Below are 20,106 nucleotides of genomic sequence, written 5' to 3'. Positions count from 1 at the left end.
ATCATTATTATTATTTGTCTTGTCTGTACTATTTCAGATCACAACATTAAAATGGCAAGTCTAAGCTTTAATTTCAGTAGATTTACATCACTATAGTACAAACTGTATGGGAGATAAAGCCCTTCAGTACATAATTCCCAAATTCTAAAGGTTTAAGGTGGCTACTTAATGTTTCAAAATATTTCTCAGGCAGCTGTGCATACACATTGAAAGGTGCTATTTAGGCTGAAGTTGTCTGTCAATATTAGGTGTAAAGGTGTGACAACAGAAGTAAAGGAGAAAATAATGAGAGTCAAAAAAGCAAAAGGAGAAGTATCAAATGAAGTTAATTTCACAAAATCAGCCACTGACCAAGGTCTAAAAGCACATGTGCTCATAGGAGAACTACAAAATGGCAACTGACCTGGAAAACCAGAAATTATTTGTGTGGTAAAAAAAGAACCTTTATGATTGCACAGCAGGTCAACAGTGCTCTCCTGGATTGGGGCGAAAATGGTGTTTTTGCTAACAATCAAAAGACTTTGGGAGCAGAACCGCAGGGTAGTCTCCACTAAAACTTAGAGTTGTGGAACAGATTTTATAAACTGATGAAACAGAAAAAACTAACATCAACTTACTGGAACAATGTTGAGAGAGAAGGAACAGACCAAGTACATACTGCCTCATCCGTGAAACATTGTGGTGTTTCTGTTATGGCTCGGGCATGTATGGCTAGCATTTAAACCGATGATCTCACTGCTAATGGAAGCAACATGATTAATGTGGTGGTACACATGAGCTTTCAGATTCAGCCAAACACATTATAACCCATTGGACAACATCCAATCATTCAGTAGGACGAAGCTCTCAAAGAGCTTTTCAGGGTGCAGACGTGGAATATCTTTCACTGGTCTCAGTCACCTGATCTCAGTCTTACTGAGTAGACAGTCTACTTGCTGAGCACCAAATAAAAGACGTAGAAACTGCACAACAAGCATGAGTTTAATGTGGCTGCACTGATGGCCTGGGAAAGCAGCACCAGGCATGATACAAAGTAGGCATGACGTCTGTGAGTCAAAGTCTTCAGGCAGTCGTTGAGTGCAAAGGATGTTTTATGAGAAAATAAATATGATGTTTTAATTTCTTTTTCTTTACATTTGATGGGTGTCAGTCCAATTACTTAAAAAAAAAAACCCAAAACTTTGTTTTTAAAGGTCTGAAAAATAATTGTATATAAACAACTAGATCAGATGTCTCCAATTTAGGACAATATGACCCCAAATTGGGATAAATGTCTTGTCATGTCTTACATATATTCATGTAATAGAAACTGAGTACAGAATTATTGCAAATCTTCACATGAAGAATCTTCTGGAACTGCAGCGTCTATAGTACGTCTGGCCCATTGGACCTGTGTTGTTTGCAATGCTATATATTAAAAAGATTTGATATTGAAAAACAAAAAGACATGAATATCCCCTGGTAAAATTACAAATAATAAGATTCTGGAAAATAAAAAAAAGGGATGCATTACCTCTGATATACAGGCCCAACAGAGAGTCTGTGTAGATTCTCTGTCATTGTATGTGCTCCAGTGGAAGGCAACTGGACTTTGTTTTGGTTCTTAAAGAAAATGCTTCCTTAGTTGTAACTGACTGATGGGGAGTTCCAGGTATTTATTATAACCCTAAACCGTCGTAGTTCAAGACTCAACAAAGATTCAAACGTCTCATGACTCAGGATGGGAAGTGTTAGAAGTGTTGAGCATTTTCTGTGTAAAACAATGGATATATTTTTTTAGAAATGACACGTATTTAGCTGTTGCTGTGTGGATTTAACAACTCCAGATTCAATGAGTGACAGTTCTAGAGCTGCAAAGTGAACAACCTCGGCCTCAATGGCCAAAACACCAAAGAGACTGAACCTGCTTTACAAATTCTTAGCTGCAACTCTACTTAACTTTATGCAACAGAAATGAGGGACAATAATAAACTAAGATGACTGATAAGCAAATTGTATTGTGGATGGGAACATTTGTTTGTAGATGAGGGAGAAGATAAAAGAAATTGGCAGATCAGTTTTACAAATCAGTTGTTCATTTAATTTGTATGTCCGTATCAGTGTAATTGTGTTTACTAATTAAAAACACTGCTGATCTGGCATCAGTTACTTAGTTAAGACATTTTTCAGTTCAGACATCTTGACGCTTCTCTTGGAAATTCAAGAAACATGGAATAAAGAATCTATGTGCAAGATTTTTCCAGCTGTAGACCAGACAACCTTTGGTCCCATAATAAGAAGGAGACACCCCCTGGTGTACCTAGAGACAGCGTTAAAAATAGTCACACCGAGGAGAGACTGAGCACAGCCTACCTGCTGCATCTCTGCTCTTTTATCCTAGTCTCTCTGAGAGCACACTGAGGCTAACCATGCTGAAACTGAGTAGACTTCTCCTTGATGCTACTTTGAGACATTCTTAAATCAGTGCTACATCAGGGTCAGCATTGAAATCGGTCTTCATATTTGTTCTTTGCCAGTGCTCTTGCATTTTTTAATGCAGAATATTGTATTCGTTTATTTCCTTTTGCCTGAATGGAGTGTGTTTGATGTTTCTAAGGGTGTCAACCTCAAACTGAAATGATTTCCCTGGAAAGGAGTTGCTATTTTAATACATGTTATGATTTTCTGTCAGATAAAAAGGGCAAGGACCTCCCTTAAGAGGTTTGATTCTGTTAGTGCACCACCTAGTCTCTCTCTCCCTCCTTCTCACAAATTTTCAAAGTGTCTTTGTCTTCTATTTATTGCCACGCCCTCACCCTAGCTGCCCTATGCCAGTCTTCACCCCACTGCATCCTGCAGTCAAAGGGGAGTTTGCTGATGCACCACTTGTCAGACTGGAAAAAGCATGGGGTGTATTTCCTTGTCTTTAGAATGAAGCACTCGGCTTATTACAGATTAGTAGGTCAACATTTTCTATTATCAGAGGGCTTGATTCATGAGGAGTCCTGCTCTGTGGGGGCTGCTGAAAGCCAAGTATATTAGCAGGCTAGTGCTTGTGCCAAAGGCATCTGCCAGAAAATCAATAAGAACCTTACCAGCTCAGTAGCAACAGCAGGAGAGCACCGGAGAGGCTGAGAAAAAATAATGTAGTCCACAGTCTAAAGGCGATCCAGCAGTCTTAAAATGTAAATTTCAGCACTACTTGGCTACCTGGTGACAGCTGTCTCATAAGAAGATATGGGATTGTACTAGCATTACGGGAATGATTCATCTGTGTGGAAATGTAAGAGTGGCAGCTCTTTTCTGTTTGGAGCAGTTTGATAGGAGTTTGGACATGAAGGTGTTTATGTTGGATTTGCAATGTCTTTGATGATCCACACTCGCATCCAGCACTGATAGTTATCCCAGCCAAGGAGGTTATGTTTTCCCAAATGTTTGTCTGTTAGCAGGATTACACAAAAATTACAGAGCCAACTTTCATGAAACTTGGTGGAGAGTTGGAGCGTGAGCAAAGCAAGAAAGCATTTAATTTGAGTGCAGATCTGGTTTGGCTTGTGAAAATGCATATCAAAGAAGAGTGGACTGTTGGCTTCAGTAGAGCTCTCTGAGTGTCCTTGTAGTATCAATATTTATTCCCCTTGTCAGTGATAAAGCAAGGAATGTGCCAAATGTATATTTAGGATTTGAATACCAGTAAGCACATTTCAGTAATAAAAAATAGTAGGTAAAAACGTAACGTTTGAAGGTAAACTCTGGCTGATGTGGGTTCCCTTCTCAAGAAGTTGCATAAAGGCAGAGTATTTCTTTGCTTTGAAAATGTGAACTTGGCAATTCTTTATAAAGCTAAGGATCGAGCTTAATGCAGCACACCTGAGTGTCAAACTTTTCTGACGCTGTCATTGTGAAGGTCTGGTAATCCAGCTCACAGCAGGCTAATCGTGTGGAGCAGCCTCTCCCACAGCTCTCTGCTAGGAGCTCCTGCTCTTTACTCATAAAACAGATTTAATTAGACAAAAGGATGATGGCGACTTTCCAAACCCCGTGGCTCTGATACATGGCTCTGAGACTGCATGGCTGTGAGGCAGTGACTGGCACTGCAGGGGGATGTGATGAGATTAGGCCTTTTTTTGTTGACTGAGATATTTTTTTTTTTTATTTGATGTTTTTTTCATTTTGTTTTTAATGGCTGTCTGATTTAGAATTAGCATGTTAAGCGAGTTGTCAGATGCAAGGTTGACGCAGTGATGGTGTTTACATGTTTAGTTCTGCTGATTTGTTCTGGTTTGTAATAACAGATGCAAACGTGCAGCTCACAGTTTTTCTGTCCATCTGTTCTTCACTTTAGTTGACAAAGGTCAGTGATCATGCTGAGACTTGGACCTGTGCACCACTATCACCTGGAGAGTTTCAGTGCCATATTTAGATGGCAAATTACAGTTGACCATCATACAGTTTCTTAGCAGCTTGTGTAATGTTATGTATTAATTCAAGTGTGCAATTACCTTCAGAGCATGAAAATAAATGTAGTTTAAGTAATACAGTGTAACTTAGTAAACAGACACTGACAATTATTTTATTGTGCGTTAACAGCTTTTTTTTGAATTGCTATAATTGTGAAAGGCCATTGCTTACTGGCTCTGAATACACATACAGACATACCATTGGTCACAGGAGGGCTGGATGTTGATCTGTACTTGGGATGTGCATCATCACGTCTCACCCAAACTAACAGTGTAGGGAGGCTTCGGCTGACTGGTTGGATGCTGCGTGTGGTTAGATAAACTAAAACAAGACAAGCTAAGAAATGCCGCAGCTATGTAGTTAGCTATAGACTGCATTCCAATTAGTATTGTGGAAGATGTCGGTCTGAGGAACGTTCTTAGCTTTGCAACGAATGACGGCACATATGAGCCTCATCCTGCATCACTAGCGGGCGACCCATAGACAGGGGCTATAGTCCCCGACGCATAGACTGTTATGCTGCTCCTTGATGAAAGAAAAATGCTTCTGCTGGTACCTGTTCAGAAAAAATAAGAATACAGATGTATAAATGTTAACTTGCTGTTGCTGGGAAGGTTCCTGCTATAATGTTATGATTGTGGCTCTGGACTCTGAGGGCAACTTGTTTTTCTATAACAAATCAGATAAAATGTTAATGCCCTTGCAGTGGTAAATAGCTTTGATTTGATTACATTAATGTTTAGGTTGAGATTGACAAGAAATATTTTAACTGCTACTGTGTACAGGGAAGACTGCTGTTAAAAAGCACTGCATTTGTTTAAAATGCTTGCAAACCAAATGTTACTGTATTTTTGTTCATATAGCAATACTTTGAAAATAAAAGTGTGGAATACACTATTTTTAAAATTCATTATTTAATTTTATGTAGAACAATGAAGTTAACCACGATTCAAAATTTTAATCATTGCCCAGCACTAGTCAAATATATACATAAATAGCTAATATAGCTTTATATATTTACATGTCATTATCTGGAGGAATTGTGAAATGGATCTGATTTTACATCACACTGCACACTCAAAATTGAATTAGTTAACTGTCATTTTGTGTTTTTGTCTATTGTCTCATATTATAGGTGTGTTACCTCAAAATTTTAATATACAAAGAGCAAATAGACTTTAAAATATCCTGTTTTCGAAAATGGAAACCATTTATAGGCATAATTTAATTCATTTTCATATCTATGAATGAATGATTTTATAAATGTTTTCTCTCTTTTTATAATTGTGTTTTCATCTGATGTTTTAATGTCCTTGTGAAGCACTTTGAATCGCCTTGTTGTTGAAATGTGCTATATAAATAAACTAACTTTAACTTTCTATAAAGATAGCATCAGTGCGTATGAGCTGCCTCCGATAAGACCAATGTGCTGGGTCTACAAGATGATCAGACAAGCAGGGAAAGCTGGAGTTTGTGATTGCTAATTTATCATCTGAATGGCCTTAGTGGTTACGTGATTTCGCTGATTAACATTCGTAGGCAACAGGAGCATGTTCCTTGTTAGCTGTGATTACATCCTGCCAGTGTGACAGAGAAGGAGATGGGGAAGCAGAAATAATATGACGTGTAGCAATTGTATTGTTGACAGATGCTTATAGAGAAATACTGGAGATAAAAATGTTTTCATTACCCTCAGTAAGAAGGAATTTTTCATTAAATTTTTTGTCGTATAAGTTAGTGTTTATATAACTTCAAAGGTAACCATTACTGAGGCTGAGCTTGCATCAGCTCACATGAAATTGAGGTTTAAATCATGTCCTGGTTTACACAATTATCAGCATCATGCACTGTGCTGATGAGGTATTGTTTGCTGCTGTTGGGAACAAATAGGATTATCAGACTCCTGCCTAAACCACAACTGACTGAACAAAAGCATCTCAGCATCAATATCAGTTTCCCCCTAAGTCAGGCAATGTTTTGAATTTAGTTATGGCTTTATTCATCATAGAATGTATATATTATCTCATTACTTGTAATTGTATTTGCCGTTAATATTTATCAGTCATTGAAAACATTTTTTACAGCAGTGCAGCTCATAATGCTTTCCTTGCAGTGTTACTGCTGCCCAGTATTTCTGTGTAGAATATGCGCAGCTATACTTTCAGTCCTGCTCTATTTGCAGTAAATTTATGCTACCATTCTTTTACTACCAAATGTTAAATCTCTGTGAAGAAATTAGGCTGTTGGGAGTTTGAAGCAATAGTTACTTTCAGGATGAAATATTGAAATTTAAATTCAAGATGGTTTTTTTTTTCCTGTTTTGACCAGCTGTTTTTTAAATGTTGCCTTTCGCTGTCTCTTTCCATTTAGGAGTATGATGTGAACTAGTCTTAGCAGTGTGATATTGTTGGATTGTTTATGAGAAAAAAGATAAAAGGTCCAGCACAGCTGGAATGTAAGAACAGGCCTAAGCCTGGCCATGACAGAAGGCAGATTACATCACTTACAAAAACTAAACTCCATGAACCATGTTATTCGTTTTTGTCTGTGTCTTGCACAAATGGTAATATAGAAGACAAAATATGTGTATTCACACACCCAGATACTTCTCCTGTTTATAAAGTGTCTCAATATCGGAGTTCACATGTGACCATTGTGTTTCCATAATTATGATGTACTAAATATGTCTTGATTCTGAGACATTATCTCATGGATAAAGCAATTAACACTTCACTGTGTTTCACAGGATATGTGTGTGCAGTAATCTCCCCCTCTGTCCTGTATCAGAGCAGCTCTCCCTGGCTCTGCAGAGGCAGGCGCATTGCTGTGATTTGGTCTGCTAGGTTGCTCGTACAGACACACTGCTTATCTATTGACAGCCTATGCCTTCCTCTTCTCTCCTTAACTGTCCATTAATGGAGCTTAGATGTGATAAGAAATGTCTTCAGTGGATTCAATTTTACAGTAATAGCATTCCTCAAAAATGTGATTAGCACTTTTGCAAGGTAAGAATTTTCATTCCGGTTTTGGAAATGATGCGAGGTCTAACGTAATACCAGTGAGCATGTTAATAATAGGGACCACACGCTGTATTGAAAACGTATTTATGACAAATATTTATGTGTGAAAGGTTCGGATGTTCAGTACATCCCATGCGCTGAATACTGAATTTATATTACTTTGACTGCTATGGTGTTACTCAACATAAGAAACTGTGTTGTTTTCTTCGATGTTGTGGTCTGTAACAAATCAGTGGTGTCTTTAGCAGAAAGTGTGACAACTGTTGTTGCTATTATCCATCGCAAGACACAGCAGCATCTCATTTCCTTACTGGCAAATATGACATTATGCAGTTGGTGCTTCTTTTTCTTCTTTAAGTAATATATTATCTCCTTATCATTTTAACTTTCAATAATAATCTGAGACGTAAATGTGATCCCAAACACATAATTGGAACCTTTCATCACTCAGGTAGTGTAATACAAGTAGCAAACCAAATAATTAAGCAAATGCATAGGAAATCTCTTATTTTTTCAGCAAATGTTCCTCCATAAACTTATATTTTTTAAACAACAAAAACAAAAGACAAACACATGAAAAAGGAATTATGCTCATGTTAAATCCAGTTACTGCTTGTCTTCAAATATATCCACTAATACCGATAAAAGTAGTCCAAGGGCATTGTTTGGATGTATATGGATTAAAGAATATTTAAAACACAAGACTGAGTAAACAGTGAGCAACACAAAGATACACACATCATGGTTATCAGGACAGGACAGTTTAGACAGTAATGTACACCAAACATTGACTGAGTCCTCAATAGAGTGAGATGATTCACTCTGATTGATTTCAGAGCAGAACCTTACAAATTACCTGTGAAACATAATCATTGTGAACGACTGTGCTCATTATCAGCATGTCATACTGAGTTTGAAATAGCTGAATTAGTCATTGTAGGTATTTTATAAAAAAAATTAAATAAAATCTGCATTAGAGGACTGAAAGGAAGTGAGGGGACACCGAAAACTACAGTTAACACAGGCCCTCCTCAGAATAATTTAGTTAATGCAGCAGTGCTTTAAAGCATAGAGTACCAGGGCTTCTTCTGAACAGAGTGCCATGTCAACAGATATATTAAACCTAATATAATACCTTACTTTTTAAAATAGTGGATTAGAGTAGTCAATTGTCTCTCTTCTCTCAGAATGTCATAATTATTAGTAATTGGTATTGTGTGTTTTGCTAGTCAGACAATTACTCACACTGTCACATTCTTTTCACACTCTTTTACTTGTATTAGGTAGAGGCAGGATCAGAAAGAAATTGAGTTGACTCAGTACGTATAGCATGGCTGAGCATTAACTTCATACTGTATCATGTCAAAAAAATACTCCTGTGGTTAAAAAGTGAAAATATTAAAATATTTAATAACAATTTATTAAGTTTGCTGCCTTTGAATTAAGCCCTGTGGTGTATTTACCCTATTACTGACTGGCCAGCATTTGCACATGTGCTTTCTTTTAATAGGTGCAAATTCACTGAGAGCTGACATCAAAGACATTACAGTTCATGGCAAATACATTGTGCTGTTGGGTTCACCTGCATAGGCATAGTTGTTTTTTTTAATTTTGGAAGAGTTTTAGATGGCAACAAAAATCTGTGGGAAGAGCTAATCTTGTTATCTACACACACAAAAACAGTATAGTTGGGTCAGCAGTACCAAAAAACTAGCGTGTGAGGAGGCTTTATGGTAAAAATAACATGAACAAATAGCACTGCACTCAATTTACTGATAGTGAAAAACAACAGTCTTCAAAAAACACAGCTGTCCTGGTAATGCATATAAATAAGATTGTATGTTAGTAGTGAGCTGATAGCCCAGGAGCTGATAAAGAAAGCCACTGATGTGTGCATGAAGAAAGCTGCTGATGCAGTCATGCGTTCCGTGTTCTGTACCAAACAATGCAATGCTATAGTTACCTTACTGAACAAATGAATTACAGAAGAATGGGACATAATTAGCTGGATTACATTTGTTGGCTTTGTGGAAAAATTAATTTCTGGATCAGTTAGGTTCAATTAAGTTTGCTTGCTTATTCTCTCAAAATACTGATTTAGCACACTTCTTCCATCAGCACTGGTGCCTTCAATTATATGTATGTGATACATCACAGATAAAAAACAAAACAATAACAACAACAACAAATATAACTAATTGAGCCTCTAAAGTGCTTTTGTTAATCTTTGCAAACTGTTTCTCATAATGCTGTGTTTGTTTGTTTGATTACAGAAGGAATGGCTGTGTTTGAATTGCCAGACCCAAAGGGCTTTGTCAGGACAGCTGGGAGACTCAGGAAAAATGTCTCAACCTTCACCTGTACCTGCCAAGGCAGAGACCCAGGCCACACCTGCAGCCAAAAAGGCAGAACCCAAAACTGCCCTCATAAAGGCAGAGGAGAAACCTGGAGCCACAAAACCACAGCCTGTACCTGCCCCTATCGAGGCAGTACCAACAGTTGCAACCACAAAAGCAAAGACAGAACCTACATCTGTCAAGATGGAAGCCATGGCTACTGCAGCTTCCGTTCAAATTGAACTTGAGACGACAAAGACACCCAAAATAGCAAAGGTTTCACCTGTTATAGCAGAGAAACAGCCTTTAGCGGCATCAACAGCAGAACCATATATGCCTCCCATGGCACCTGTACAACAGGCAGAGGTAACACCAAAGGTTGAAGTGCCAAACACAGATATTCCCAAGACTGTAACTGTGGAAAACAAAAAAGAGGCAATGAAAATGGATATCAGTGTGACAGAACCTCCCAAAGCTCAAGAGTCTAAACCTGATCTTCCAGAAGTGAAAGTTGAATCAAGTGTGGTTACGACTTCTGCTACTCCGATGATCACAGCTACAGCTGTACCTACAGAAACTATTGAGGCAGAAGCTCCATCTGTAGTCTTTCCAGAGACTGAAACAAAAGCCCAGGTGTCTGTTCCAGAAAGGAGTATTAAGGAGGTACAGCTTGATGAAGATATCAAACTAACAAAGCCAGCAAAATCTTTGCAACAAATTGAGGTGCATCCAACAACGCAAGAACATCAGCTCACATTAGAAGTACAACCTGTCAAAGAAGCTGAAAGCAAAGAAATTGCTGATAAGCTGGATGAGAAGATCACTGACATCACCTCAGCTCCAGAGTCACAACCACCAAAGAAGAGCATAATTATAAAAGTAAGAATGGATATTCTTTATTGAAATAACTATTGCAAAGACAAATGATCACTTTAACATAATACCATTTAACACTGTTCACTGCAGAAAGGGAATTTTTAAGCAAGTGTTGTGGGAAGATGTATCTTGCAGCTACATTCATTGACTCTCACCCACTCTCATTCAGTCACTGAAATTTCAGTTACACTGATTAACTCAAGTGGGCCATACATTCTGTTTAGCTTGTTTATATATCTTCTGCAATGTGTTAACCACCAATACTTTGCTTATATTGAGAAGATTTGAAGGATGCATCTTCCCACTCCGTTAGACCAGAAGTCTAGTTCTTTACTTGAAGGAATGTATTTACTGATAATTTCTCTGTTTCTTCCATTTTTAGGATCAAGATGGAAACAAGGAAGAGTTAGAGAAAAAAAGAAAGGTGTCTCTACCTACTGGACAAGTTCAATTGGAAAACAAAGTTGTCCCTGTAACAACTATTAAGCCTGCATCGAAAGAGGAGCATGAAGATCAACCCCAGATTTTCCCTGTAATACAGGAATTGAGTGATGAGCAGGCAGTTAGTGATGCAAGGAAAAATGACATAAATACAGATGTATCCATTCCAGTAAAGGAGGAGGTTAAAGCTGAGAGAAGGCGCTTAAGTTTCCAAGCAATGGATGATAGCAGTGAAAGTGAGCTCACACCCTCACCATCCCCTAAAGTCCAGAGGAGGAGGCTAAAGGTGAGCCCTGTTTCATCCAGCAGTGAGGACATCAAAACTGAAAGCGCAGACTCCTCTGTTGAAGATGAAGAGTTCATTCGCAAGCAGATAATGGGTATGGGTGATGAAGAAGAAATGTCTGTATCTGAGGAGGAGAAAGAAAAGATTTCAGCAAATGTACAGGCCGTCAAGGAAGTTGAGCTTGACAATACTTCAGTGCCATCCAAATCACTGCCTAGAAAAGGTAGCACAGATAATGAAGACAGTCCAGCCAGGAAAAAATCTCTCCCAAAAGCTGACACTGAAACTGCTGAAAATGTTCCTGAAACAATGCCCAGGACTACTTTCAAGAAAGCTACTCCAGCCATGCGACAGAGACAAAGCACTGATGAAGAGGTAGAGAGCATCACAGAATCCCTGTCAAAGGGTTCATCTAGTGTTCAGGCATCTAGCTTTACTCCAGGATCTTCACCAACATCAGCCTCGTCACTGGAGGAGGACAGTGATAGCAGCCCCATTCACAAGAAAGTCAGTGGGGACAAACACCACCGCAAAGGTAAACACAGGCAGCCAACTCAACCTCTCCCCACCATTGAGGACTCCTCTGAAGAAGAGCAGATGAGGGCTCATGGTCAACCACTGTCTCCACCAGGAGATGCTTCCTCCACAGAGGATCTGAGACAGGTTACCGTAATAGATGAAAGCCACAGAACATCTGGCTCTGAGTACTCTGCTAGTATAGAATCAGAACCAGAGGTCAAGCGAGCTGTGCAGAGGGGACGTAAACCCTCACCAACAGTTATACCATACAATCCTGATCCATTTGAAGAGAAACAAACTGTGACAAAGTCATTGAAGAGTGCTGAAGAAGCATATGAGGAAATAATTCAAAAGACAAAAGCTATTCCAGGAGAGAGCCCTCCTGATATTGAGCCACTTTATGGGGGAATGGCCATAGAGGATTATCTTTATGAATCCTTAGTTGAGGAGCCTGAGATCAAGATGAGCGAATCCCAAGAGGAAGAACCCAAATTAGATACTGGCTCTGAATCTCTCAAAAAGCTCAGGTCTCCAGAGGAGGTTTATGAGGAGATGATGCAGAAAAAGAGAGAGCTGATGATGATAGAGCATGAATTTCAACAGGCCCAGACTGCCATGGAATCTTCCTCATCAGGAGCTTCAGTCACTGGGTCAATTGCTGAGACCTGTGTGGTGACCATACCAACAGAAGAGACATATTTCACTGGACAAACTGATTTACCTCCTGCAGACACTGCCTCTTTGAGTGAAGTGCCAATGAAGAAAAAGAAACGACCAGCACCTCCACGTCCTTCTGAACCCCCAAAGCGCCCGGAGGTTACTGTTCATCCCAGTACTCCAAGTGGATCTATAGGTTTTGTTAGACCTATGGTTCCTCTAGATCCTGCACTTAGAAAGGCATTGTTCCCCATACCAGACCTCAAGATTACCCAGTGTTCATCTGGGGAGGAAGAGGATGACAGTCTTGCAGATGAGTATGGCATTGGTATTTCCTCTGACATTACCCCCAGTGATGACTCTGAGACTAAAGATGATCCGTCTATAAGTCCACCATTGTCTGAATCTACTGATATGGAGCCAATCAGTGTGATCTGTGAAATCCCAGAGCCCAAACCAATTCCAACTCCAATATCTGCCCCAGAACTAACTACGACACCTTCCCCTGTATCACCAATGTCACCGCCAACTTCACCAGCCACTCCTGATTCCAGTTTGGCTTCTAATGCTACGTCTTCATCATCATTCCAGGCTCAAACACCTATTTCATCAGATTCAACTCCACTGTCTACACCAACACCACCAACTTCATTTAAAGGCCAGTCACCTCCAGAGATCCCATTGCCTGCCACAATTGCCGCAGTGCCATCTGCAGCATCTTCCACTTCAACCACAGTTATAGTTACAATACCAGATGTAGTTTCTCATCCATCCAAAGGTCAAACAACTGTGGTAGTTCAAGATAATATTTCTACAGCTGAAGCCCCAAGTCCAGCCTTAGCGGAGATGTCTACTGCTGTACCTCTTGTGGTCCAAATGCCAGACTTAGTTTCGTCTCCATCTCAGGTTCCTATTAAGTTTCCAGCTGTGCAGGTTGCAGCACCAAGTCCAGCACTTGTCGTCTCAACTCCACCTATAGCTCAAGTTACAGCTCCAGTTGTTTCGGTGTCTGCTTTAACTTCAACTAATATTATTCCTACTTCTGTTGCTTTGGCCTCTTGCCCTGAGCCAGTCATAGTCCAGATGCTTGACCTGGTTTCAACTACAGCTCCAATCTCTGAACAAACTCCTGTACCAGTTTCAGCACTGATAACTACCCCTGCTCAAGCTCAAGCCCAAGCCAAAGTGGTACACTCAGTCTCTGTGCAGTCAGCTCTTCCATCAATGAGTCCGGTAGTAGTCCCAGCTCCAGCTCAAACTGCCCAGGTGTTACCACCAGCTCCAGCATCAACTACCATAGTCAAAAAGAAGGTCCCACCTCCCCCTCCCCCTCGGTCTACTTCAGTATCACTACCTGACAGTAACACAGAGCAGCCTTCTGCAAAGAATGTTCAGCAAGTCACCCCGACAACATTAGCTATGAGAAACACAGTGGCTAGCCAACCAATGCAGTCGGTTGTTGTGGATATACAGCCAAGAATGGACATCATACCACCAAATAGTGTATCTGTACCTCAGGTAGTTACCTCAAACAGACAGGGGCATGTAGTAATCATAGTGCCCAGTGTGGAAAAAATGTCTTTGTCTGGACAAAACACACAAGACATAACTGGCACAGCACCAACAGCTTCCACTGCTTCTCCTCCACATAGTAATCAAGAAGCCACACGCCCTGCTTCAGATATACCCAGCACAGATATACCTTCACTATCGACTAAGATGACTGCAGTGCAAGTAGCTTCAGCTCCACCGCTTCCACCTAAACCTATAGCCAGAACAAAAGCTGTACACACAGTGGAAGTAACTGGAGATTCAACTCCACCATCACCCAAACCAACACCTTATCCAAAACCACCAGTTGCCACTGCAGCGACAATTGGTACATCAACCGTAGCACCAGTCTCTGTTACAACAACTGGCCCTAGTCAAATCACAAAGCCTCCTCCACCCATACCACCTAAACCTATATCAATTCCAGCTGGACTGGTTTTTAGCCACAAGCCAGGAGAGAGTGTCAAGCCACCCCCTCCTCCTGTGGCCCCCAAAGCTGCAACACTGCCCCGGACGAAAGAACCTCCAAGTGCTCTGTCACTTAGCCTGACACGTCCTGTGGAGTCAAAGTTGGGTACAACATCTCCTAAATCACCTTTGTCTCCGAGACATGCCAAATGTTTACAGACCTATGTAGTGATAACTCTTCCATCTGAGCCTGGCTCACCAACAGAGGCCATAACAGTCCAGGCACCTGTAAGACGAGGGTCCATCCCATCTACAAAAGTGTCTGGGGTACGGACCACACCGTCAGAGCAGAAAACACCCACTGAGGCATTCTCAGCACAAGCTGCAGTAAGGAGAGCCTCTGTCCCCACTGTAAGACATCCACCTCCAATGCCTGTATCTCCAGTGGGGGTAGTAGAGAAAACTACAACCTCTGACGTTGTGATGGCTAAAGTGCAAGCCAAGAAAGAAGCTGTGCCCTCTGTAGTGCAAGTACCAGTCTCCGTCACTGACGCTATTGCCGTTGTAGTGTCAACAGATCAGGACACCTCCATTCAGGCACAGACAGTACCTCCTCCAATTAAGAAACCATATGTACAACCACAGCAATCAATGACTCAGCCATTACCACCACTTAAAACAATGACTGAGATCATCACAGTGCCTGCAGAGCCAAAGGTTCTTATTCAGCCAGTTACAGTCCAAGCCATGGCAAGAGAACAGTCTACACCATTTGTTCCTCAGCATCCAAGCATAGCCACAGTAGTCATAACTCATGCACCAGAGGATTTACCTGAAGCAGTGGTTCCTCAGCTCCCCCAAATAACTGCACCTGTGCAGCCAGAGCCTCTGACTGAAGTTGTTGCTGTACCAGTGCAGCCTGGAGTACCTTTAGATGCACTGGTCAACCAAGATAGATCAGCTGCACTCCAATCAACTGTTCTTTATCCAGAAGATGCAACACAAATAGAAATGCTACAGGATGAACAGGATATACCTACTGATGTCATTGTCACAGAGGCTGTTCCGAAAAGACAGTTAGTACCAGAACTGAATCAGCAAATTGCTGTTGAACAGCCACTAACAATATATGAATCGATGACACACTCTCAAGAGCAAGAATTTCCACCTAGCTTTTACAATACTGAAACCATTTCCGAACTCTCATCAGTACCACAAACAGTTCAGCTGTATGAAGTTCCTCCTACAGTGACAGAGCAGCTATCGACACAACAACCTGCTCTTGTAACTGAAGTAGTGACCCTCCCTTCAAAGTTTGAACTACCCACAGAGGTTATTACAACTGACACTGTTGTTAGAATACCAGAAGTAGCAACAGTATCTCCACTACCTCATACATTCCCTGTAGTAGCTGAAGTTGCTCCAATTTCTGAAGTTGCAGAGTTAATGCCACTAACTACAGATGCTAAGATAATAATTCCTCCAACTGCTCAAGTAACACCTGGACCTGTAGTAATGGAAGATGAACAAATGGCAATACACCCAGATATACATCCTGTACCTTGTTATACTCCACAGGTCTATGAAGCAATTAATCCTTCTGTGATGTCACATTCAGTGCCTCCTCTGGAGGTCATAGCTTTGCAGACTGGACATGAGACACCCACAGAGATTATAACAAAGGATGTGGATGTAAGAAGACCTTCAGTACCAACATCAGCAATACAACCACAGACAGTGGCTGGGATGCCAGTTATTACAACTGAGGAAACTACCCATAGGAGGAGGACATCCATATCATCCATAGTACAGCCACCATACACTACAACTGAGATATTTACTTACCCTGCAGAGTATGACATATCCAAGCAAGTGGTTACAACTGAGGCTTTTGCTGCCACCAGGAGAGAATCCATAACCATGCAGCAATCATTACCATTAGCACAGGTAGCAAATGTACCGACTGAAAAAGTTGTTCCTATTGATGGGTATCCTGCTCAGGCCCCCTACAGGAGAGAGTCAATTCCTTCAGCAGAACAGCATGTATTGACTTACTCATCAGAATATGACCACCCACTGGAGACAATAACCACTGAGGCGTACACCAGGAGAACCTCAATGCCCACTGTGCAGGACATTCCACAGGGTATATCTGTGGCTCCGGTCACCATCACTAAAATTCAGCAAGAGTCTATTGAGAGCCAAGAGATTAGGGGACCAGAAAAAGTGGTCTCCAGTATGAGTCACATGTATTCTTCTTCCATTTCCACCTCAGGCCAGCCTCCTGAAAGCCTACCTAGCCTTGTCACTCAGGTAGTCACTACTGAGGTCCAGAGGACCACTGTCTCTGTTGTTCATGAACGACTCCCACAGGTTCCTCCACCAAGTGTAGCAATCACTATACAACCAGACATTGCTAAAGTCCAACCTGTGCCCAAACAGAATGGCAAAATAATCTATCCTGGTGATGTTATTGATTTGCGCACTATGAAGGTTGGCATAAAGATGACTGATCAAGGCATGGACCTCACTCCACCTGAGTCATGTCGACAGTCTTTTTCAAGTGATTCCAGTGGGCGTCAAATCACAGCAGTACAGCCTGAGATAGTAAATCTTAGTGCAGAGATCACCCCTGCAACCACACTGTCTGTTGTCACTGACAGCATCACAATAGTCACATGCACAGCTACCATTGCATCATACAACAACACTCCAGCAGAGAAACCACTTGATTTGCAGGGTCCTGTTATGTCATTGCCTCTACCTCTCACCACATACAAACCATTCGAACCACTCGCACAGATCGTATACAGACCTGTGAACTCCCAACCCAAGCTTAGTGCTGTAGCATCTACAGCTCAAGACATACCCATTAATCTTTCCTTGGAAGCTCTTGTCTCCTCTGGAGGAAAACAGCCAATGACTACAGCCCCCACAGTTATCAGCAACGGTGGTCCTGTCCTCTCTCTAGAGGCCACAGGAGCAATGGATCTATCAAACTACAGACCAGTAAGAGCTATGGTAGCTTTGTCTGGTACAAGCCCAGGAGTGGTAACCACTGTTGTAGAAGATGATGGGACTCCAGTGGACCTTACAGCTGGTAGAAGGAGCGTGTGCTGTGATGTCATTTACAAGCTACCATTTACAGGAAGCTGCAGGACTCAGCCTCCAGTTACAACCCAGCCCGACAACCGTTTTGGATATAGAGATGACCACTATCAGTATGAGAATGCTGGAATGTATGGTATAAAAGGAATGAATGGTATAAAAGCATCAATGTCTGACACTAACCTCACAGAGGCCGGACTGTTCCCCTATGATCCCAAGAATGACTATGACTACCTCAGTGGATCTTCGGATGGCGCTATAGACCTCACTGCTGCTAAAATTTCTGCTGGTGAGTATGGGGATTTCTCTCTGTGTTTTCATTTTTATTTTATAACCATGCTCTGCATTTATGAGCTTGCCCTGGAATGATGTAATAAATGTTATATTTTTATTTACTAAATCTTTGACATACTTTGCTAAAACTTAATACTTTCTGAAGACATGTGGCTGTTTTTCCTTCATGTTTATTTTTACATTTGTAAATGTTTAATTTGCGTTGCTGTTTAATGTGCATGTTTTCTTTAAATATTAATTCCACTTGTTTTTTTTTCCTTTTTTTTCTTTATACAGATGCATGTGTGTGCCTACGTGTGCTCCCGCAATATTTTGGTTTTGCGTCTTGCTAGCCAAAATGAATGCAAATATGCATGTGCAACAGAAGTCTTTTAAATCCAAATTGCATGATCTTCAATTCATATACTGTGCAGTTTGTGTGTTTCTAAAATTATAATCTATTTGATAAAGTAAAATTTAAATCTTTTAACTTATCGCAGGTAAAGCACTAGACTACACTAGCAAAGCTGCTGGACTCTATCCTGCGATGACTACTGCTCCATTCTCCCAGGTCCCTGCAGCTGGATTTGGTGTAAATAGTGTTCTAAGAACCTCAGATGGAATCGTTTACTCCTCTGTTGCTGCCCCAGTTCCATCAACATATGCAATTACAACTCAACCAGGCTCTATCTTTAGCACTACCTTAACACCTACATCATTAATCCAGAACCAGTCAGTTCCACATCCATATGGCTTCATTCCTACTACAGATCCAGGACAAATAATTCCTTTTGACACTGACCTATCTAAGGAGCTTCTACCCACTGCTTTGGCTGACATTATAACTGGCTATCCTGACATGTACTCAGACACTACCCTGGAAGCAATTGCTGCCTCTCTGGATGCCTTAGCTTCTTCTCCAATATTCCCTGGCTTGGACAACACAAAAATGGCCCAGTATCAGATGGAGAGGGAGTTCCTAGAGCTAGAGAAGCTTAAGCAGCTATGTCTTGCTGAGGAGCTGGAGTGGGAAAGGCAGGAAATACAGCGTTACCGAGAACAAGAGCAGCTTATGGTGCAAAGAGAGCTTGAGGAACTTCAGGCTCTGAAACAGCAGCTTCTCCTACAACAGGAAGAGGAGCATCATGCCCACATGGTGGCCCAGCAAGAGACCTATGCCCAGCAGAAAGAGCAGTTGCAGCAAATCCAACAACTCCAACTGCAGCTCCAGCGGCAGCTAGATGAGCATTATGGCACGACTGGTACCACAGGCAACCTCCTAGATGCTAAGTATGCAGGAGTAGGTGACAGTGGCCAGTACTGGCCTGTCAAAGATGAGTCTACAGTTCCATCTGTTGGGACACATATAGAGGAAGATCAAAACCAGCTTAATCTATTAAACAAGCTTCAAGCTGATCAAGACACAGGGAAAAAAATAATTGATAGTGGAGTGCAGACAGATGATGAAGACTCAGCAGAGAAGCAGCATGTGGGCAGGAGAAAGAAGAATAAGAGAAATATTGATAGCTCAGCTCAAACTGATGATGAGGACCAAGACGAATGGGATGCTCCCACAAAAGCTCGACGACGCTCTCGAAAGCATAGCAGTGATGGAAAACATGGCTCCAAGGTCTCTAGTATTGCTATCCAGACAGTGGCAGAGATATCTGTCCAAACTGACCACTCTGGAACTATCAAACGACCTAATGTTCAGATGGACACAAAGGTAGAGATCATTAAGCATATATCAGCTCCAGAGAACTCTCAGAGAGGTGGTAGTCTGAGCTGTCAGACAGACTCAGACAGAAGGCACACACCCATTGAATTGGGCTACAGCACACACCTAACAGCAGACGTCCCCTCGAAGTCTAAAGTTTTCTACTCCCAAGTCTCCCCCATGTCTCCAGAAAAGTCACTTGGAGGGCAGAGAATGCTGACTGCTGACCCAACCAGATTTTCCTCCGGCCCTCGGATATTGAAGGCCGGTCAGAAGTCTCTATCTGATCCAAAATCCCTTAGTCCTTCCACAGACGACAGGATGGGTGGATACTATGCAGACAGCTATTCTGTAAGTCACTGCAGATATAAACTGAAAAAAGCAAGCTTTCTTATCAGTATTGACAATGATATTGTGCTGATTGTTTCAGAATTACAAAAATGCTCAGAATTCAAACATGATATTGAAGCACTG

The 20,106-nt window shown here is 41.2% G+C and overlaps 1 protein-coding gene across 7 annotated transcripts in view; it reads left to right on the top strand.

The window, feature by feature from the left end:
• pclob (piccolo presynaptic cytomatrix protein b) overlaps window positions 1-20,106 on the top strand; it is a 61,628-nt gene that overhangs the window by 18,041 nt on the left and 23,481 nt on the right. For all 7 annotated transcript variants that reach the window (XM_055009072.1, XM_055009071.1, XM_055009070.1 and 4 more), the window contains exons 12-14: window positions 9,734-10,675; window positions 11,055-17,931; window positions 18,416-19,983. In XM_055009072.1, the coding sequence (XP_054865047.1) occupies window positions 9,734-10,675; window positions 11,055-17,931; window positions 18,416-19,983 (9,387 nt within the window). The remainder of the gene's footprint in view (window positions 1-9,733; window positions 10,676-11,054; window positions 17,932-18,415; window positions 19,984-20,106) is intronic.

The sequence above is a fragment of the Amphiprion ocellaris genome, chromosome 3 (assembly GCF_022539595.1).
Source record: "Amphiprion ocellaris isolate individual 3 ecotype Okinawa chromosome 3, ASM2253959v1, whole genome shotgun sequence".
NCBI lineage: Eukaryota > Metazoa > Chordata > Actinopteri > Pomacentridae > Amphiprion > Amphiprion ocellaris.
The sequence above is the reverse complement of the archived record's forward strand: the minus strand, read 5'-3'. Positions and strand labels throughout refer to the sequence as shown.